Genomic DNA, 22,854 nt, shown 5'->3' on the forward strand with positions numbered 1-22,854 from the left:
ATAATTCAAAATAATCCCTTCAAGTATAAGTTCACATTTTATTTATTTACAATGGAAATATCTTTGTGTTTTAATTATTAATTAATAATTAATATCAACTACAACCTGCTACATGACAGGCACTGATAGGCACTGTCAAGTATTTAGTTGTATTTTCATAAATGACATGTGAGTAGATAATATCATAATTTTAGATGCAAAGAAACTGAGTCTTAACATGATCGAGTAACTGCCCCATGCTATGATCAAGAGCTGAGGTTTGACCCCAAATCCAGGGAACTTTCCAGAGGTCTACACTGAGCTATCATAGCATGCCTCTGGGCTGGAAAACCATGGTATAAGCTTGTCAGCCTTGCCTGTAAAGTAGATTAAGTGCAAAATATCCACAAGGTCTTTTCCCATGGAGAGTCAAATACACTCAGTATAAGACCATTGTTCTGGACACTCAGAAGCTGTGTAAAATTTAATCCATGAGGTCTACCCTCATCCCCAGAGCCAGAAATTATGCCTCTTGTCCTCAGATCGCCTGAAACCCTTTGACTAAACCTGGAACATTTTCTGTGGTGTTTCTGCTGTGTCACGTGCCTTAGTTTCCCTATGACCACATCTCATCTCCCTTACTCATCTGTGGATTTCTTAGAGTCAGGGACTGTGTCTTACACACTGTTGTACCATCCGCAGCATCGAGGCTAACACATAGAAGGTTCCCAAACAGTTTGCCTAATAATTGGTTAATGACTGACACAAGCAGTGACTTGTGAATGTGTCTGCTCGTGGTCCTTTGCCAAAGCCAGAAAAGCAGTTTGATCCAAAGAGCTGGTGTGGGGGCATTGTTGACAGGTAAAGGGCCCTGGACACTGACCTTTCTGTCCTCTTTCAGGAGCGGCTCCGCCCTGGCCCAGCTCTACGGCACCTCGGCCACCCTGGAGCACCACCACTTCAACCACGCCGTGATGATCCTTCAAAGCGAGGTACGCGCCTGGTGCTCCACTCCTCCCCTCGACGGGAAACCAGTGAAGCGTCGTTCCTACCCTCTCTGTGTAGTGCCGCGGCTGGACACAAAGAGATGGAACAAGCTTTTTTAAGCCAAACTACTATACATTTTTGGTGGCTTTTAAAATTCATTTAGACACCTGACCAAGGACCTTGTTCAAATTCTTCCTGAGCCGACTCAGTTGGGCTTCATTGTTGGCTCGGAGGTTTTCCAGATTCACGTAGCAGCGGAGACGCCTCGAGCCTGTCTTACCCTCCTCTGGGGCGCAGAAGCCCACTAAACACAGAGATCGGATCCAGGTAGCGAGTGGCCCAGCCTTCCCATTTGGTGAAACCCAAAGCCGCTTTAAAAGATGGTTGAAACAGAAACAGGGTGAGAAAGTTATACTTTACTAGCACAACTGAGACATCTATAAAAACACAAAACCTTAAAATCGCAGGTGGGACCAGTTTGAAAGTGAGAATGGCAGCAAACTTGAGACCCAGGGCTGAGGCCATGCACCTCATTTTGCTGCACTGGGGTTTGCAGGTCTTGGAAGTACTCGTATAGTTTTAGCTCCCCAAGGAAAAAGGAACCAGTTGCTGACTCTGGTGGAGACGTGTACGAGTTTGCAATCGCCAGGAAAGGATCTGTTTAATTTTCTGCAGGCGTACAGACTTTTGTTGGTGAGGCCAGGAAAGGATCATCTGTTCCTCATTATTTGTCAGTTCTCTAGCTGTGCCATTAATTATTATTATTATCATCATTAAGGCCCTGCTTTGCTGGAATAGCATCATTAAATATGGAGGTTTTTTTTCCTCCAGCCTATCTTGAGAAAGCATGTCTTTTGCAGTCTCATGAAGGCCTTGTTCGACCCCATAAAGGACAGTCGGCACTGCGGCTGGGGAAGGGTGAGCCTCAGGGAGGTGGGGTTTCTGATGGACGAGGGAAACACCCAGGGTCAGGCCCTGGGTAACTCTGACAGAAACTAGCACCCCAGCACCTGGGGCTCAGGGGTTTCCTGGAAATGGGTTTTAGCTCAGTGCTGCGGGAAGGGAAGTGGGACAGGAGGAACTGGGGTTCAGGCTACCATTTTTGCACTAGTGATAGGATGGGTTTGTGCCTCAACCCCCCGACCTCCACCTTTGTAATAACAGGGAGTATAACAGGTGTCAGATTTTCTCAGGTCATCTGTTTGTTTAGGGAAACAAACCCCACTAGCTCAGAATTTGTCTTCCTACAAATAAAATACCCTGGCAGCCCCACAGTTCTCTGTGAAGAACACAGAATAATGATGATGTTATTACTCTGCAGGAGGCAACTGGAGCTGCAGGCCCTGCTCTGGCACTTCCCCTCTCCCCTTCTGTCCTGACCCTTGGAGGGGCAGAAATGCAGGGGGCATTCTCACCCAGCTTTCCCAATGAAGCAGGCACAGAGCGGTTAGATGGCCCTACAAAACCACCCCAGACTTTTCTCCCAGCACTTGGTTCTCTTTCCATCAATATCCACCTTCTCCCTAAATGAATGAAAGCAGTGATTCAGGGAGACAAATCCATTTCAGGGACCAAGCTCTCAAGGCACGGGAGGAGGCCAGTCTGCATGTAAACAATTCACTGATTGCAAATTAAAGATGGAAGCTCATTTGACTAGCATTGTCACTCTGTTAGGGGTACACTGCATTAGGTACTATACATCCTTTGAAAGTACTAGTAAGATGCACTCTCGCAAAATAATCAAGATCCTGACATTCAGACCACTTTTCTCCTGGACCTCACATTAGCTTTACTGTAACTTGCTCCTAACAGCTCTACAGGGAGACCTTAGAGATATCATGGGTTCGGTTCCAGGCAACTCAATAAAGCGAGTTGCAACATTTTTGCTGGTGGAGGGTCTTGCCTTTGGTTTGTAAAAAAACCCACAACATCTGTGAAACACGATGAAGCAAAGCACAATAAAATGAGGAGTGCCCGTACTTCTCTCACTGGGAGATACTGGACCTGTGGCTGGGTCCCAGCAGCTACTTTTCCTTAGCTTGCACCTACTGGTTCCCAGGCCCCAGTGCGCCAGCCTGTAAGTGATCTGAGGACAAGCCTCAGGCAAAGAAACCCAGGCAGAGTTATGGTGTGGCATTCCTTTAGTTACTTGTCTTCTTCCTAATGGCTGAATTAGGGGCCTAGAAGATTTCATTTGAAACTTATTATTAATATTGGACCTGGTCCCATGTGGAACTAATATATTCTAGTCTTTAAGGAGTGGCGGGTTTACCCAATGAGATAAATTAACTCGGGGGAGCAGATTATCATCTGGTGCCTTGTAGGCAGTAATTTACTAATTGATATTCTGGTTCCCTGAAAGAATTAATTTACCTCTTGTTGGAGAAGAGTTTATTCTCAGGCAGTCATTCTTCGCCTTCCTTCTGCACCATCTTCTGGCTCTCCAAGCTGGGTTTAAAACGGCCCAGTTCCCAAGCTATGTTTATGGGTTCATATTTCATACTAAGAAAACCTGATAAATGAGAAGTCTTGACTTTCAAAGCAAATTAAGTGGATTGTCAGTCACTTTACAAAAGGGTTATTCTCTTCACTACAAACATTGTAGAGCTGCCAGTGTGGCTAGAACAGAATTTGATGAAGAGGGCTTTTCAAAGGCCTGGAGCTGCAGGTGTGTCTGCAAGTTTTCCCAGATAAAAGTCATCTTTACAGTCCCAAGAACAATATCATGTACATTCTAGCTGTCCGGGAATGACGTACTGAATTTAACCTGCCGCATGCTTCCCCAGGGTGGATCTTCACAGTCTAACACAGGGTTTCTTGAGGTTAGCCACCGTGGCGTGCCGAGCCAGGCTCACCCTTGCTGTGCAGGCTGTCCCGTGCACTGTCGGGTGTTCAGCAGCATCCCCGGCCTCCACACACTACACGCCAGTAGCACCACCCCCATCCGTGTGACAACCCAGAGTGTCCCTAAACATCGCCAGACATTCCCACTGACCAAATCACCCCCAGTTAACAACTACTGGTCTAGTGTTTTTTCTCCTTGAAGTCATATGTTGCTATAGCAAGTACTTCCAAATGCCAACTTAAGCCTTAATTCATGAAATTAGTATTTATTTTAGGGCCTTAGAGATTTCCCAAATGTCTTGTTAACTTCTACATTCAGTAATTCCACCGGAAATGGAGAGTCAAATGAAGTTGTTGGCACAAACGTACCCGTAGTAGACAAGTTCAAACATTTTTTAGAGTTTTCTCTGTCATATGTGTCCTTTGGTAGTCCTCCTCAAAATGATTGTGCTTTCTGGCTTTGCTATGTTTGCCAGAGAATCTGTTTGTATGTGCACAACATTTCATTAAGCTTTCTAAAAATGGTTTTACCATGTTCGTGTGTGTGTGTGTGTGTGTATGAAAAACATGTAATCAACAACTCAGATTCAGTGTTTTTTGTGTGTGTGTGACTTCTTACTTTCTCGTTACAGGGCCACAACATCTTTGCTAATTTGTCCTCCAAGGAATACAGTGACCTCATGCAGCTCTTGAAGCAGTCAATACTGGCCACAGACCTCACGCTGTACTTCGAGTAGGTATTGGCATTTGATCTATTTGACAAATAGATATCTTAAGTTTCATCCTGTAATTAATTTTCAGGTCCACTTTGGGGGTTGCCTGTTGGTCTAGCACTGCAATCAATGTGTAAACGAGCTAAACTTTTTTCCTGTGGTTTTCCCCTCAACTAATGAAATTAATTAACATGGTGTCTGTAAGAGAAGAAAATAAGGGCTGCACTCGTGAGATTTATAGCTTTCTTCCATTCTATGATCCCTGTTTGGGACTCTTGACTCTGAAACTAAGTGATGGCCATGTTCATTTTAGAGACTGACCCACATTGCTATTTTATTTAGCCCATTATTTCTCTTCAGATCTATATGGCACTGATGATGCTAATGAAAAAGATTTGTTGCTGAAAGGTTGACTAGAAATCCAAACCTTCATTTCTTGCCTCTCCTCTACCTCTCTTTCTCAGAAAGCTGCCCCCCCTTTTTTTTCTCAGTTGTAGGCCTCTATCTGAGCTGGAAATCCCATCGCTCCCACTTGCTCTGAGACCTGCTCCATCAGGCGCCACCTCTTTCAGGAACCGGGAAATCTCTTCCTTTGCTGCAATGAGGTTTCCTCTTCAAGACCAAACAACTTCCCTTCCTTAAAAGATTCTTTCACTTGATCCCATGGAGATCTGTAATTGCTTTTCAATTCATCTTTCTCTTACTGATTACCTTTTAAAGTAAATGGAGCACGTGAGTACCTTTGTTTTCCTAATGCCCATTTTCACCTTCGAGAGCAGTGTCCACTCTCACATTCTACCAAATTGTACTTTCAGAAGTCACCAGAGACTTCCTTGCCCCCAAACTCAGTGCTCTGTATTCACTTCTGATATTTTCTAGCTTTTCTGAGACATCTGAACATTTATTGACTTTTTTACTTCAATTTCTATTCTCTTTTCTTCCCTAACATTCAGCTTCATTTCTTGCTCTTCCTTTCTGGACCTTTTCGGGTTTCTTTTCTCCTTGGTCCTTTGTATGAGTTCTTGAACCCATATTCTTCTTCCTCTATATATCTTTACTCCCCTGGTTTCATCTCTATGGTACCTTAATATTATAGAAGACTCCAAAATTCTTGACCCTAACCCTTCTTCACATTCTAGACAGGTATCTCAACTTCCATCTCAAAAGCCTTTTCATTGCTTTCAAAGCAATCTTTAAACTTGGTTTGAGTTTCAAGGCCTTTCATAATCTGTCCTCGACCTTTTTTCATTCTTACCTTCCTTCTCTCCCATATGACTGGCCTGCTCCAACCAGACTGGCCTACATGCTGCCCTTTGAGAACACCACATGCAGTGCCCCTTGAGCCCAAACCACATTAGTGTTCCTACATGGAATCTTATCCTTCCACTTCTCCACCTGGCTGAACTATCCTTTAAGGTTCATTACTACGACCACCTTTTCCAGGAATCATATGTCACTCCCTTTGAAATCTTACTGTACTTCAGCATTGTATCAGTTAGAATTAGATTCAATTCTAAGAGGCAAAATAGTAGTGGCTTCCTTCTCTGTCACATAGAAAAAGTCTGGAGATAAGCAACCTACCATAGGTAGAGTAACTACATTAAGTCACCAGGGACCCAGACTACTTCTGTCTTTCTGGGTTGCCACCTTCAACACATGACTTCCAGCTTAGTCTAAGACAGCTACTCAGTGCCCACCTGCACCCCAGCTGGCAGGAAGAGGAAGGATACAGAAAAACAAGGGCCCAAAAGGTGATGCAAGTTATCTTTCAAGAGAGTTTTCTAGAAACTCCACCTGACACTTCCACTTACATTTTGTTGGCCAGAATTTAGTCATTTGGTTTGGCTGTACTTCAGTTGAAGGAAGGTTGGGAAAAGAAACCTTTATTCGGTACGGTCATGTGCTGTGTAACGACATTTTGGTCAACAAGGGACGGCATGTGTGACTTAGGTTTACCATGCAGCCTAGGTGTGTAGTGGGCTGTGCCACCTGGGTTTGTGTAAGTGCACTCTGTGATGTTTGCACCACAATGAGTCAGCTAACGACACATTTCTCAGAACAGATCTCTCATGAAGCAGTGCATGACTGTGATCATTGCCCCACTAAAAACTAGGGCTTCTGTTACTAAGAAAGGAAAGAAGGAGAGATATTGAAGTAGACAACTGACAGTCTATGCCATATATACGTATTGCTGGCTTCTGTGAAGGTGTTATTACATGGTAATAGTGAAAGGAGGAAAGGCTTGGAATTATTGGTCTGGGTTTAAATTTTATTCTGGCATTCTAATTATACCTGGTGCATTGAGCCAAAGTGTCTATGTCTTCTCGTTCTTGAAACGTTACTGAGTGGCAAATAAATTTAAACAGGAATTAAGGGACAAACCCTGAAAGGAAAAGATGGGGGGGCACCTAATGACTGATAAGAGATGTCAATACACTTGTGGAAATGGAAGGCCAACTGATGAATGGTAACCGATCTGACAGAGCAGAGGTGGAAAGTCGGACCCACAGAGGGAGGCAGCTCTGGGAAGTAAGCCAGTTTGCCCTGCAGAACCTTGTTTGGGGCTTAGAGACAAAAAGTGTCATGAAAAGTGGATTTAACACTCAGAGCTGAAGACAAGGCAATTACTAGAAAGTCAGTTTGTAGAACACTCAGAGCCCACGAGGCCTTCCACCAACATAGCCAAATAACTCCCTTTCCCCTGCATTTGGAGAAGGCTAAAGGTTTATTCTCTGGAGAAATAAAAGAAAGAGCTCTGGACCTGGAAAAGCGCGCGGTACAGATGAGATGCAAAGCGCAGATGAAGGGGTGAAGTGAAATGGAAGGAGTCTCTGCACTGAGAGCCCAGAGCCCTAGGCGGTCACCCAGAAGCTAGAAGTCTGTGAGCTGTACACTCAAGGTTGTCATATTTAGCAAATAGAAGTATAAGAAGTCCAGTTAAATTGCATTTCAGATAACAATGAATAATTTTTAGTATAAATATGTCCCATTCAATGTATGTGTGGGACACACCCATACAACTCCAGTTTAATCTTTTCGCATCTTACTGGTGCACACAAATGGAAGGGTCACACAACATTGATGACAGCCTCCCATAGGAAACACAGAGGCTTTAAAAAAACAATGAAAAATGAAATAAGAGAAGACAAGGAGAAGAAAACAAAAAAGCTATTGTTAATATCCTTAGGGAATACATTACCTCCATGAAGCAAGAACAGGAAGCTTTCAAAAACAATAGAGATAACCACAGAAGAAGAAAGAGCTCTTGGAAATTAAAAACATAATTGCCAAAATAAAAAATCAAATGAAAGCATTGGAAAATACAGTCATAAGGCAGCAATATTAAAAACACTGGTTTATTTTATTATACAGTTGGCCCTTGAACGACACAGATTTGAACTGCACAGGTCCATTCATATGGATTTTTTTCAAAAAATACACTTGGTCTTTTACGTACGTGGGTTTCACATCCCCAGAGTCAACCAACTGTGGATCTAAGACAGTGTTTCCAGTCCTCTGTTAAGACTCTGTGGATGCAGAGGGCAGACTGCATACATTGTTCTACACCATTTTATATGAGGGACTTGAGCACCTGCAGAGTCTGGTGTCTGCAGGGGTCCTGGAACCAGTCCCCCATGGAACGATGGAAGTTTTTGGAGAGTCAAAAGGCATACGCAGATTTTCGACAGTGTGAGTTGGCACCCCAATCCCTGCATTACTCAAGGTTCAACTGTATGCTTTTCAGTACTGTTTGATTTGTTAACCATGTGCATTTGTTCTACTTTGATAAATACAAACTTTAATTAATTTTAAAAATATTTTAAAAATTAAAATCACAGCTCTGCTGTTACCTAGCTGTGTGTCATCAAATTATATACCTCTCTGAGCCTGTTTTCTTCATGTATAAAATGGAGATGATACCTGGGTTATCTGTCTTATATCTTGTAAATGTCTTGTATGTCTCATAAATGTTTACATCTACAATCTCATTTGTTTATAGCTTATTTATTTAGCATGTTCTGTGGTTTTTTGTTTAACATAGCTATCATGATCTTCCCTCTTTTTCTGAATGGATGCTCTTTGATTTGGGATTTAGGGGAGGAAGTATCCCTTTAATGTTTTTATTTCCTGACTCCGACACTTGCAAGATTTTATGTTATTTTCTCAAAGTAGAAGCATTTTTCCAAGCCAACTTTCCAAGTAACTTTTAAGGGAGAAAAAAATCTCAACAGTTGGAGTCCATTTATCAAGCCCTGTTAGCGATGTGACGAATCACTGAGTGACCACTGGAACGCAGTCGGCTGGTTGCAACTCGTTTTCTCATTACTCTGCTCTTATCTTAATGCTGCAGCCCCTGCTAATGTTTGCTGACTCCCAAAGAAGCTGGCTGGTTCTCTTCTTGTCAGTGTTATTGTTTTCTAAGGTTCTGAATAGCTGTTCATTCTTTAATCTAGACCTTCAGGAGGCTGATTCACTTGCCTGTCTAAAGTTGCATCAAGATGTTGCCTGCTTTTTAGCCAAAACAATCCCTAGGGTTAATGAGAGAGAAGCAACTCCTACAAATTGTCATCCAGATGCTTTTATGTCACAACTATAGTGTGGAACTGGAAGAGATGTTAGAAATGATGTAATCTAAGTAGTGTATTTTTTTAGGTCAGGGACTAAGCTCAAAAGGTTAACTAGTGTAGTTTGAGTCACATAAAATTAATGGCTAAAATAGAACCCACACTATGCAAAAAATAATACAAAATCTTGCAAGTGTCAGAGACTGGAAAAAGATTCCTCTTTGGGGGCTTTTTCTACAATCACTGTATTACTTCTCTAATGGAAATAATCAAGGAATAGTTGTCATTTGAACTGGGACTAAATTACATGGCAATAGTGACCTTCACAGCTGTGCGCTAATTGGCTTCACAAAAAAACCAGCAGGAGTTCCCCGTGCCCTCTCCCAAAGCAGAGCCGGAGACAGGGATTGCAGGCAGGTCATTTTGTTTTAGAAGTGACATCAGGAATACTGGGACAGTGACAAGGCGAGTAGGGAAGCTATGTGAAGACACAGACCCTTGTTGGTCACCACTGTGGTCAACCAGGTTTGACCCTGTAGGGATTGTCTGAAAAATCTCATATGTTGCAACTCAAAAATTTCCATCGGCCTCCTTCTTCCAACAGTCAAGGTTATCCACAGATGTTAACTCGCGCCCCTTTCCTGGACGTCTGCTCAAGGCTGGGCATTCCTACGGCATCCAGTCCCGCATGTGGAGGCAGAGCTGGGACAGGACAGACAGTAGGCAAGGCAGCACCAGCAAGGCACTGGCTTCCCCATACAAAGTCTGGATTAGTGTTGCTTCTGCCCTGACGACTCCAGTCAAAAGTCATGACACAGTAGAGGTCAACCAAAGACGAAGCTCATTGCTTTCCTCTGCTAGGAAGGGGAAAGCTGTGTAGAAAGGGCCAGGGCTGTCAGGAGGGAAAGGCCCAGGCCTTTTGGAGAGGGGTTATGGCTCATTCTGAGGGGCAGGATCTCCTCCAATGTGCCAGCAGGGAAAAATATAAGGATCCTCAAAACATAGAACCTCTTTAAAAATAACCAGTAAAATTTGTAACTTTAATTTCTAATGGTTTTAGGTGTCCCCAAGATCTTCTCCTACAAATGACAGATAAAAGCAGAATTCATAAGTTTAAAAAAAAACAAAAACAAAACAGTAGAACAGAAAAATTGCAGTGTGAATTCCTAGGCTTTACAACCTAAGTGTGTGGGTTAATTCTTAAGTCTGATTTTCCAACTCACTGAAAACATATTCCAGTTTCTACTGAATGATTTTCTAAAAGCTATTTCTGTGCCTATTTCTCAGTCCCTGCAGTGAACAAGGCTTTGATAATTAAATAGTAGTCACAGCATCTCAAGCAGGAATTAGATATACCTCACTGGTAACTAGCCATGTGACTTCAAGAGAGTCCCTCACTCAATCTCCCTTTGCCTTGGTTTCCTTGTCAGCTGTCTGGGGATTGGCTCATCACCCACACCGGTCCCCTAGGCTCCTTGCAGTGGTCAAAGGAGATGACCTATTTGAAAGATAACTTGGTAATTTATATAAGCAAGGTTAAATAATCTAAATAATTAAAATGGGAATAATTTAAATTTGATAACTTTGATCATTTAAAATACCTTATAAAGAAAAGAATCAGCCAGGAAACTAAATGCAATTCACATGATAAGAGATGGAACTTGCTGGGATCAGCAGAGAGACAGCGAGAGAGCACGCCAAGATTGCGAGTTGAAGCTTTAAAGGGAAGCCACAAATGCCCTGCACTATGTGTCTGCACGTAAGTCAACAAAGATGACCCGTGAAACTTGCACACTTTTCACAACTTTCACAATAATAAAAACACGGTTTCCTGAATGCTTACTTAGGAACCACAACCACATATGCACATCATCCCATTTCATACTTGGCCCATTAGAATAGGGGCCACGTTTGACCCCAAACACATATGAGGAAACTGAGGCTTGGAGAGATTCAGTAAATTGCTCACAACATTAACTGGTAAAGCTGAGAGTGAGGCCAAGTAGTTGGGCTCCAGAATGTTTCAACTACTCCGACATTTTCTCTGCAACTATATAACTGTGAGTTTGAGAGTGCTAATGGGGAGACTGAGGCCAATCCTGGAAACACTCGGGCACTGAGGGCGGCGGTAACTTGAGTATGCGCATGTCTGAGTCCAGTTCTAGGCACACCAGGCAGCAAGCCATAGCAATTCAACTAACTGCTGACTGCCCAGCAGATTTGGGGGCTGGGGATAGATGTGCCAGGCTAGGGCCTCCCCGGAACCTGACTGGCAGGCCGAGACTGCAACTGATGACCCATTGCTCTCAGGGGAGCTAAGCTGGGGCATCAGAAGTTGGAAATGCCTTAGCTTTAATAGAGCCCTGGAGGGTGCTGCCATCAGGTAGCCACTGCAGTTCGGCTTCGCTCCCCAACAGGTTGTGGTCACATAACACTGTATCTTTTGTCCACTGGGTGCCTGCTCTGTGCCCAGCTCATTCTGGGCATGGCAGTGTCTCCTGTATCCCCACTAGAATGGGAGCTCCAGGAATGCAGACATCTCATTCACAGGACCCCAAAACCTGGCACTCTGCCTGATCCAAGTTCTCAGGGCATAAACTTGTTTGGTACTGAATTCCCAGATCAGCCTATAAGGTAGATACTGTTATCCCCACCCTATAGATAAGGACACCAGGGCTCAGAAACGGTGAGAAGGTGCCCAAAGTCAAGTTGTCTGTGCACGATCTCCATGCCACATTGCCTCAGACTGCTATTGAAACCTAGAATTTGTCCAGTAGCTCAGATTTTATAAGTCAAATGGGTGCCCCGAGCCTTTTGGGTTGGCTTTCTAATTAATCAGACTAATCTTCAAATTGAAATTTTTTTCATGTTCCTCTGTGCTCTACAAACCACTCCTCAGAAGTTAGGAAAATGCTCCGTCTATTGGTTTCTTTGTCTTTGACTTTCCAAAGGGATGCAATAAGTAGTATTTCCCAAAAGCATCTGAGAGTGACAGCAACATGTACTAAATTATCTAGGATTATTAGGAGTCGTCGTTTGATCATCCTTTTAAAAATTAGATTAATATCCTAAGCAATTTATTTTTAAAAATACAATAGAAACTTAACAAATGTTTCCACTTTTATGCAAACAGGTATATTCGTTCATTCAACAAATGTTTATTAGGAACCCACTATGTTCAGTGTTTGCAACTTCCGCGGCTGCCTGCACTCAGCTAGCCACCGTATTGGAAAGGAGGAGGAGTAATTAATGGACAGTAAGGTGTAATGACTTCCAGGGGTTAACCCACTGCTCTTTCCTACACATTCTTACATTGTAACAGAGCCCGATAAATTAACCCACTGAAATTATTCTAATGTTAAAACAACTGGCCTTGTGGCATGTTGACGGAAGAAGTATTTTGGTACTTTTTAAAAAAACACATGTACCTCTCGCCCTGGCTGGCATAGCTCAGTGGATTGAGCGTGGGCTGTGAACCAAGGTGTCGCAGGTTCCATTCCCGGTCAGGGCACATGCTTGGGTTGCAAGCCACAGCCCCCAGAAACTGCACATTGATGTTTCTCTCTCTCTCTCTCTCTTTCTCCCTCCCTTCCCTCTCTAAAAATAAATTAATTGAATCTTTGAAAAAAAACATATGTACTTCTTGATGCATTGCAAAGCATTTTACATATATTCATCCCCATAACCTCACCCACCTGATATTGTGACTGTATAAAAAATGAGAAATGCATCCACTGACACTTATTATGCCTTCTTTATGCCAGGTATGTGCTAGTTGCTGGGGTGCAGAGGTAGGTAAGACATGTTTCTTACCTTCAGGGACTCAGAGCCCAGTGGGGAAGAGAGAAAAGTTATACCGAAGGGCGACAAGTGCTGCAGCCAAAGTAAAAGCAGGGACCACTGGGGAGTGTGCCATCCAGCCGCATCCCAAACCACTTCTACCTGGTGATTGTGGTTTCACTGAACTGATGGTTAGGTCCCTGTGTTGTCTCGTCTGCCACTTTCCACACAGTCGTCCTGGCCTTTTCATTTGCTGCATTCTGCCGATTTGATTTGCTCTGTCAGTAACAGCGCAGCATCAAACAGGTCACCTCATCCTTAGCCAGTCCTCGTGCTCTCGGGCTGCTGAAGCAGGGAGAGCATTCATTTCCAAGTTAAATACATGACTTGTGTTTCTTCAGTCGTAATTACTGGAGTTAATGTCTGCCTGTTAATTTCCTATTTTTCTCCAGTGCTTTTACACCCAGAGTACAGAACCTGCATCTGGCCATCAGTTGCAGATGTATGACTTGCCTGTTGAATGAGCTATGGGAACAGCGAAGGAGCAGATATCCAGCCTCTCCCTCGCACCCACTCCAGCCCACCCACACGCTCCTGCCCCCTCTGCGTAATAATTCTGGAGTTGGAATTAATCACGATTTGCTGCCTCAGCAGTAAAACCTTCTCAACATTCATGAACACTAGTAGATTCAGAACAGTTAGATAAACAGATAGATAAAGAATATGTGTATATATATATGCATACGTATATAAATTTACAAAAATATTCCTGATTAAATATACACTGGAATGGTGATGTCTCGCTTTTCAAATAAAAGTGGCTTGCAGATAAGTTACAGACCAGAAAGATTTTCAATGTAGTGATGGGTGACTTGGTAACCAATCTTTAAAATTATCTTTGAGGGTAATTTTAGCAGTTCTGTTCAAATGATGGTTTTGTAAAGACTGTTATTTTTCTGAGTGGAACATATGTCAAGAGAACAGGATAAAAGCCTAATAAAAACATATCAGATTATAAATGAGATTTTCCAGTAAGTTACTTTTCACTACCTGAGATATTTGCCATTGTCCTTGAAAACCAAGGTTCCCAGTGATCTGCTTAAGGAGGTAATGGTGTAGTTCCTTCTGACAGAGGAGTCCAAATCCAGGGAGTATTATATCATCTTGTGGATGTTCAAATGTTCATTTTATCAGTCCCACCTTTTTAAAAGTGCTATTTTAACATATTCACATAAGCTCATGCTGTTGACTCTGTATAATCTACACACACAGACACATGTAGGCGCTAAAAGGCTCTGTGGGAAAATTCATTATTTAAAAGCACAGTGAATTTCCCATCATTGTTTTGTAATGATTATCCCAAGGAGGAGGTCAGAAACAAACCACCAGGAGCCATGGACCCCCAAGCTGGCCCGGGCCATCTGCAGCTCTTGTTTGGAGCATCCCCTTGTCACTGATGGACAGACTCCTGTCTGGGGCCAGCCACGGTGCACAGCCCTGGCACAGCAGCCTGCGATGCCCTGGCATCACACAGAGGGGTCCAGCCGCTGCTCTCCACCATCTCACACCACACAGTGCTGTCTGGGCCCCAAGGTTCACGCTACACACTGTTTACAAAGGTGGTATCAGAGGACAGAACTGGGAGGCTGGGGACCTGGAATCCACCTAGATCTTCCGAGAACTGCCCTGGGACCCCGGGCTACTCAACCTCACTTTCCTCACCTATAAAATGACAGAATTACAACCGGAAACCTGCTTTTGCCCACTCTGTATACCTCCAGTAGCAAGTAATTATAATAAAAACTCAAGTTAAACATAGAAAATAATCATAGTAAGACCCAGAAATTTTACATATACATAATATATATACACATATAGTGAAAGAGAGGAAAGACAGAGACAGAGAAAAAAACAGAGGCAGAGATAGAAAACTCACGCACAATCACAAAGAGATATGTACAAAGATGTTCATAGCAGCATTGTATATAATAGCAAAAACATCCTGGAACTAATCTAAATTTTCTTCATCAAGACATGGGTCCATAAACAGGGGATATACTGATACTCAGATACCACACGGCAGTGGCAATGAATGACCCAGAACCATACATAGCGACTGAATGGATTTCATTAACACCGAGCAAAAGAAGAACAAGTTGCCAAAGAATATATACACTACAATGATATCATTCATAAAGTTTTAGAACATGCAGAGCAATATTATGCATAGCTGACCTAGTAAAATTATAAGGCTATATGGAAGGACGATTAATGCAAAATTTGGAAAATGGCCATTGTGTGATGGGATGGGGGAGGCAGAAGCAGCAGCGCAGAGCCGGGCAGTGGCCTCCATGGGGCGGATAAAGCTGGGGGATGAATAGAGAGATTCTCTATGTCCACTGTGTAGTCTTATACCTTTTAAAGTATGTTAAGTATATTGTTATGTGAGCTTTGCATATCATCACTTCAAAAACCCTTTTGCATCCTTATGAAAATGATCAACTCCACCTCCATTTTTTAAGATGCTACTTTTCAGAGACTTTTAAAAAATGTAAGTGCACTTTGGCTTAAACTTTAAAGCATTTCTTTAGCATTTATGTGGCCGAATATATTAGCACATTTTTGGTGTACATAGTTCCACCAGTGATGGGACTTTTCCCGTGTTTATCCTGATAAAACTGTGGTACACGGGAAGTCTTCTATTACCGTCTAAGGTCATAGCCAAACCTTAGGACACCAGAATTAGTAGAGCCTACTAAGAAATTGCAGAGTTTTGTCAGTGGGGAAATGCATGCCATGTTTTTCTGTGTCCTATGAAAGTGAGTCTTCCTGCTCTCTTCTATTCACCATCCTCTAGGGACAGTGGATGTTCCTTTTCATCCAGATGCCATAAAATCTAGCTTTGTTACAATGTGAGGGGAAACCTACAGACTGATTTGGGGTCCAGCTGACTTTTCACACCAGCGACTCTAGCTATTAAACTTTCTCTCCTTGGGGAATTTATTCTTAGGGTGTTGTTTAGTTGACATGTCATAGATTTGTATTTTTAAAATTTTTCTTTTCTGCATTGATTTGCCACAGAGGTAATATGCCCCTTTGTATCAAAAATGTCATGTCTCGCCCTGGCTGGCATAGCTCAGTGGATTGAGCGCGGGCTGGGAACCAAAGTGTCCCAGGTTCGATTCCCAGACAGGGTACATTCCTGGGTTGCAGGCCATAACCCCCAGCAACCGCACATTGATGTTTCTCTCTATCTCTCTACCTCTATCTCTATCTCCCTCCCTTCCCTCTCTAAAAATAAATAAATAAAATCTTTAAAAAAAAAATGTCATGTCTCGTATATCGCATACACGCTCAGCAGATACAGCAATAGTCAGTGCAAGAAGGGTCAGACAATGGTGTTCTTAAAGTTCTCACAACTTGTTACGTTGTCCACTTGGTTCACGTGAGAATCTAGCCGTCATGAATCTGGCAAGACTTTTCTTGGTTAGATTTTATATTGTTTTCTTGTCTCAGTCTCTCCAAAATGTCAACTGTGAAGACCCCAGAACCAATTAGAATCCAGGTGAAACCAGTGGCTGGAGAGTTGTTTTGTTTGTTTGTTTGTAAATGAATCATCTTATGAGGTCATCTTTTTCATTCATTCATCAATTCAACAAGCATTCATTACCTGCCCACATGTCGGGCACTCCGGTGGGCACTGGGGATCGGGAGTGAACAAAAATGGACCAGGCTTTCATCCCTGTGGGGCCAGCATCACAGGGCTTTTTCAGAATAACTCATAGGATTTCAAGGACACTCAGGTACCTATGATGACAGGGAGGATGAGTGACAAGCTCTTTCAGAAAGCCTTCCCAATTTTCTGTCGTTTCCCAAGGTGAGCTAAGTGCCTTCCTCTGTGCTCTCAGGACACCAGGGCCCATCTGAGCCACTGGGGCAGCTGTTACCCCGACAGGTGGCATTTGTATTCCAGCTCTGCCACTCACCAGCTGCCAACCACTGGGCCATGAACTCGGCCCTCCTGTGCTTAATAACTAGTTAATCCTTACCGAGCACCTACTGTGTGTCAGGTACTCTGTGAAGTGTTTTACATAAATCATTTCATTTAATCTTCCCACCAGCCCTAACAATGCAGATTCCATTAGTATTATTCTTTATTCCTAAGAAAACTGAAGCCACGAAGCCAGGTTAAATAACCTACCCAAGGTCGGTAATGTGGGCAGTAAATGACAGAACCCAGCAAGTCTGCCTGGGCCATAGTGAGACCCAATAAATATCAGCCTCATCATGGCAGGGACTAAGGGGGCACAAATGAGGTGAGTCATAAAAGTTCATTGTCAAATCCTGTCTTTATTTAAATTTTTGGCACTTTGTTCATGTTTTTTTTGTGTTTATGTTGATTTTTAAAAAATATCATTGGTCTGATTACTGAGTTTGGGGCACCCACTTAAATTCTGTGCCCAAGGGGAGTGCCTTCCTCACCTCACTCCAGTCCCAGTGTCGTTAGTACTATCATTAGTGTCATGTTTGAAGGGGTGTTACCTATGTGTCTATTGATTTTCCCAGTTGAGCTCGGATGTTTAAAGATGGCTCACACCCATGTCTTGTGTCCATAAACACTAGTAAAGAGTTGGTACAGAGTAGGGTTTAATAAATATTTGCTGAACCAAACTTTTGCCTCTACAATTACTCAAAAGAAGGCTAATATCCATTCAGAAAAAAGAGAGAACTAGACAACATCTTCAATAGCTACAATCAGTAGCTATTGTATATGATAGTTGGTAGTGATACTATTAATAGTATTTACATATTAACCATGGCCATCAGCTATGGAGTACCCACCAGTGCCAGCACTTAAGGCGCCTCATCTCAGGTGCTCATCACGAGGCTGGAGGCTGCTGCTCAGCACGGTGGAGCCGCTTGCCCAGGGCCGTGCAGCCGGTAAGGGCGGTCAGCACTAAGCCCAGGGCAGTGTGAGTGCAGACCTGGGTTCTTTGCGTTCCGCCACTGCCCTTTCTACTTCAGCGCGCAGTCCCGGGGGCAATGTGAACAAGGCATGTCTGTGGTCACAAAGAGGGGAGTGGGTGATTTAGAACAATTGTAAACTTACAAGAAGAAAGATATGTAAAACCCGCACACGCAAGAAGAGGGGAGCTGTGGGGCCCTTCCGTGTAACTGTGCGATGCCACCTCTGCCCATTGCTATGAGGTTGTTGTAGAGACGATCCCATACTGTGGTGTGGCCTTGACCTGTATCCATCCACTTGAAGGAATTGATCCAAGACCTGCCTTTGTGTCTTAGATAAGGAAGCAAGCCACATTCTTTGTCTTGCCTTGTCTTCCAGGTAGTTTGAGTAGTCAGTCTGCCCCGGTGACAGGAAGTCCATGCAGCTGGCCAGCTGGCAGTGGGCACCCAGACTAGAGACAGGGGAGCGGCCACACTCAGCATCTTGCCTTTTGTTCCCTAAACTAAGTACCGAGTGTCTAAGAGCCTACTCAGGTTTCCACCATAAACGATGTGGTGGTATTTTCCAAAGTGTGTCCCTTAAAACACAGTACAGCGGAATTCAGTGGTTAAGTAAGCTTACGTAGGGCTGATTCTCATAGGGCTATCTGTTTCTCAGACTTCAGAGGGCTGATGTGGGCAGTGCCCCTCCAAGGAAGGAATATCACCAGCTGCATTTCTGAAACCCGCCTGGCCGGGGGGTACTTTGTATGGAGTACCTCGTAAGACTAGTACTTTGTGGGATGCACTTTGAAATATGGTATGTCAGGGTCCTTTAAATAGTCGCTCATTAGGATGTGCCAAGAGGGGGAAATAATTCTTAAACAATTAAAATGGTGATGTTGTTTGTTTGTTTGTTCTTGCTTTCTCACTATAACAATAAAAAAACCATATGACTACATTAAAGTTTAGAAAATAGATCCGCCACCCTTACTTTCACAGCTTCAGAATTTTCCCTCTTGGTTTATACGTACCTGTACACCTCCAAGTGAGTATCCACGTGAGGGTGTGGATGCAGCACTTCAACTGTGCAGGCACCACGCCAGGTGCGCTGCGTACCCCACCTCATGCGACCCTCACAGCAACTCCGGGAGGCAGCTCATCTAGTCCCCACGTTAGACTGTGGAGAATTGAGGCTCAGAGGGTTTAAGTGACTTCCCAAAGTGGCACAGCAAGCAGGTGACTGACCCATTGTTTAAACAGTTATTTTTTGCTCCATGTTTATGTGTTTAAATGCTGAAATGCTGAAACAATTACCTTTGTACTGAGAAAAAGTATTTGTCCTGAATTTACTACCAGGGAGTGTATCTTATCTTGGATGGCCACACAGCTCAGCTTTCTGCTGAGAGATAAAAGAACATTCCAAAATGGTCCCTGCTTTTTATTTGTCCTTGCCCATCTTCTCTGACTTCCAGTGCCTTCTGGCAAGTAGTCCTCCGTGCGGAACCACATTGCTTTCAGTTTATGGCTCGATAATCCTCTCTGTTGTAAATACATTCAGAAATGGTTGTGTCTTTTTCTTGAGGCCTCAACATTTTTTAAAAAGTGATTTATTTTGATAGTGCTTTAGCCTCATGATTTCAAATATTAAGTTACTTGGTTCAGGTGGTCTTATGTTTTCCCATAAATGTGTTTATGTTGCCCCACAGAGTGGGAGATTTCATTCCAGGTTTTTTTTTTCCTTCTTCATTTGATTTTGTGTAGGAGGAGAACTGAATTCTTTGAACTTGTCCGCAAGGGAGAATACGATTGGAACCTCAAAAACCATCGTGATGTATTTCGGTAAGAAAAAGCTCTTGTTTGTGTTTCTTCAGTATTTGAACATTTAGCTTTGCTTTTCTAACAGTGTGAAGAGCAGACAAGCAATTTTCAAAGCAACAAACCTTAGCTTATGTTCAAAGAGTTAGAAATTAGTTGAATAATTACAAAGAAGGTAGAGGATGTCTTTTTGTGTCCCGATGTATTATATTTTTGCCTCCTCTCCAAAATTTTGCATTCAAAATTAGAAACTAATGTTCAGATTGGTTCAGTTTCAGCAAGCCAGGACTGCCTCTTTCTCCAGAGAAGGTGGGCCTGCAAGATAGTGGGGAGAAGGGGTGGGGTGGGGCTGAGCCTCAGAAAACAAAGTTGCACAGAATAGAGGAAAGTGGAGAGAGTTAACTTCTGTTTTTCTTTAGAGACAACGTGTGTTATTGTACAATAGATAGAAAACCAACCAGACTGTTTGGGTGGTGGAAATAGGAAGCCTGTTCTAGCCTTTTCAACGGATGAATTCCTGATGGTTTAGAAAAGGCAGCCGCGAACCATCTCCCCGTGGCCCGTTTTCACTGCCCGTTGCAGCCACTCCTGCGGGTGCGGCACCACTTCTCGTCGCTGTACCCTGGCCTTCCAGTGTCCCCATCTCGCCCACCCTCAGACCGTCTGCTATCTTATGCCCCTTCCAAAGCTCTTAGGTATTCCTGAGAAAGCTTGGGAGGCCGGGATTCTGGGCTCGCTGCGCCTGCTCCACAGCCAGGCCACCACTGAATCGCTCCGAGGGGCGCCTGATCCCCCTCCCCTCCCATTTGGCTCTGGGAAACCTCTGCGGCCTGCCCCCGCCCTCTGCAGCGGGCGCTCCTCGGGGCCTCTCAGTAGAGGGCCTCCTTTCCCCCCTCTGCCTCTCTGCGGTGCTCTTTCTCTGCGTCAGGTCCACAGTTTTCAGTGCCCCTTTTTGAGGACAAGCCGGAAGCTCCGAGCCCCTCCACTTGTGTCCTCATTCCGTTCCCTCCCCCTCCCTCACCCCAACCCTGACCTTGCTGTATCAGTTGTACTGTCTTGACTGGCATCTCCAAAATATGTTTGTCTGTCTGTCTGTTTGTTTTCCATTATGAGTTTTCTAAAAGTACCCTTCCATCTCAGCCAAAACAGTTATCCCTGAAATCTACCGTCTTCTCCTGGTGCAATCTTAGTTCTCCCCTTTCCTTCAGTTCTACACTTCACTCATACCTCTTTCAACTTCTTGTGAGGCAATTTCTTTCTTAAGTAGCTTTCAGTTCCACAAGGAACTACGGGAGTATATTTTTCTGTAACAGATTGAAACATTACAGATAGACCTCCGATTCCCCTTGAGCTTCACTCCAGACTCTCAGAGCCTGCGTAGCTGTGCTGTTACCAGTTGGTTGTGTCTTTCCAGGCCATTTGCAAAGCAGGCACACACATGTGTAACCATAGGAAAAAAGACTACCTAGTGTGAACTTGTCTGTTTTAACATAAATGATATACATACAAAGTAAGCTGAAATTCCTTGTTCACTCAACTATGTGCCTTGGAATTCTTTTCATGTTCATACCTCATCATTTTTTATTGCTACGTAGTATTCCAAAATATAGACTTAGCACAGAGGAGTTTAGTCTGTAAAGCGTGATTTGCTGCTCCTTCGGAAAGGAGCCTCCCAAGAATCTAACTCTGCAAACTTTTTCTCTTTGGCTTCCTCGATCTTTTCACAAACCCCTAATTGCATCCATTGGCTTTTGCTTTTCCTAAAACTATGTCCTGCCTTGGATTCTGTAAAGCCATGATCTTCTGGATTCTCTACATTCTTTCTGACTTTTTCTTTTTGTCGTTTTCCAGGTGGCCACCTCTCCACTACCCCTACATGTAACTGTCCCCCCTCCAGGACCTGTGTTGAGTCTTCAACTCTTCTTTCTGAGCATCCTCCTGGGCTCAGCCGCCATCTCTTCCCAAAAGACCCCCACTCGCCCACCTTCTCGGGCCTGGCCTCTTCTGAGCACGACTCCTAAAATGCCAGTGCTTGTTCCCCATGTCCTTCCGGATGTTTTCTGGCATAGGTGTTCAAACGTTTTGGCAGGGACCCCATATTTAAAAAAAACTCACCTGGAAGCACAGTGTGTAAAACAGAGGCGATCTGGGAGCTGTCTGCTCCCCCAACTCAGTCCTGCCCCCGCATTTCACCGTTACACTCTGACATGCCCACCAAGGTAGGGGGCTCTGGGGAGGGCTGTCTTAGAGAATTTTAAAATAGTAATCAAACCAACTGAAAGTTGGTCTGCTTTTTATCATCACCATGTGCCTTCAATCTAAACAATGTCAATAAGGAGACACTCTTCCCCAAGAAAAATCTGTTGTTGTTGCAAGTTATTAACAATTGCTGAAGTTCCTATTGGGTATCACAATAATTTATATGAGCTGGGGACTGGTTGACCAGAAAAAAAAATCTGTATGAAAGCTTCAAATGAGCACATTATTACTTATCCAGTAATTGTACCTGTATTGTACATGTAAGTTAATTCCAAGAACACCCAGTTGTACAGTCAGCCCCCTGTGCAGGTGCACACACTTCCAAGAGCAAGTTCCTCTCAGTGGGAAGCCGGTGCACTGGCTCGGGGCGTGGTTGTGGTCTCCGGCCCTGGCCCTGGGGAATGTCACATTCCCGCTTCTAAACAGGACAGTCAGAGTAAACAGTGATGGCACAGGGATCGCAAGGATGAAAGAACATAACTTGGGTACTTTAATTCTGTCATTTTACATAACGATTTGGGGGCTTTTACTTGTGTTTATAATTTAAAACAGTGAAACAGTGCAGACTTCGAGGTTTTGATGGGTCAGTGCAAAATTCAGTTCATACATGACATCTTTTACTGAATTTGAATATACCTTTAAAATGTATTCCTTTGAGGTTGCTAATTGTTTTAAAACTAGAGAACAAATCAAGAAAGATTCTCATGGAACCACTTTCGGCATATAGAGGAGGGGGATAGCAAAATGACCCACGGTGAGGGTCTGGCGCAGAGGTGGTGCAGTATCTCCTCACCCCCCACTCCACCCCGCCGCTGAGGCCAGAGTCCTGCCCTCCTCATTGTTGGCCCTCATCCGTCCCATTGCACTGAGCCAGGTGACACCATCTCACTGAAGATGGAAACAGAGCTATGCACACCTGGAAACTAAAACAGTTGGTACAAACGCCATCCCCGCTCTCTGTCTCT

At 43.7% G+C, this 22,854-nt stretch overlaps 1 protein-coding gene across 1 annotated transcript in view; it reads left to right on the plus strand.

Annotated features, from left to right (window-relative positions):
- Nucleotides 1-22,854, plus strand: part of PDE11A (phosphodiesterase 11A) — a 321,994-nt gene that overhangs the window by 255,752 nt on the left and 43,388 nt on the right. The window contains exons 14-16 of the mRNA XM_028510818.2: nt 881-971; nt 4,443-4,543; nt 19,577-19,654. Of these exons, the coding sequence (XP_028366619.1) occupies nt 881-971; nt 4,443-4,543; nt 19,577-19,654 (270 nt within the window). The remainder of the gene's footprint in view (nt 1-880; nt 972-4,442; nt 4,544-19,576; nt 19,655-22,854) is intronic.

This window comes from Phyllostomus discolor, chromosome 4, assembly GCF_004126475.2.
Source record: "Phyllostomus discolor isolate MPI-MPIP mPhyDis1 chromosome 4, mPhyDis1.pri.v3, whole genome shotgun sequence".
NCBI lineage: Eukaryota > Metazoa > Chordata > Mammalia > Chiroptera > Phyllostomidae > Phyllostomus > Phyllostomus discolor.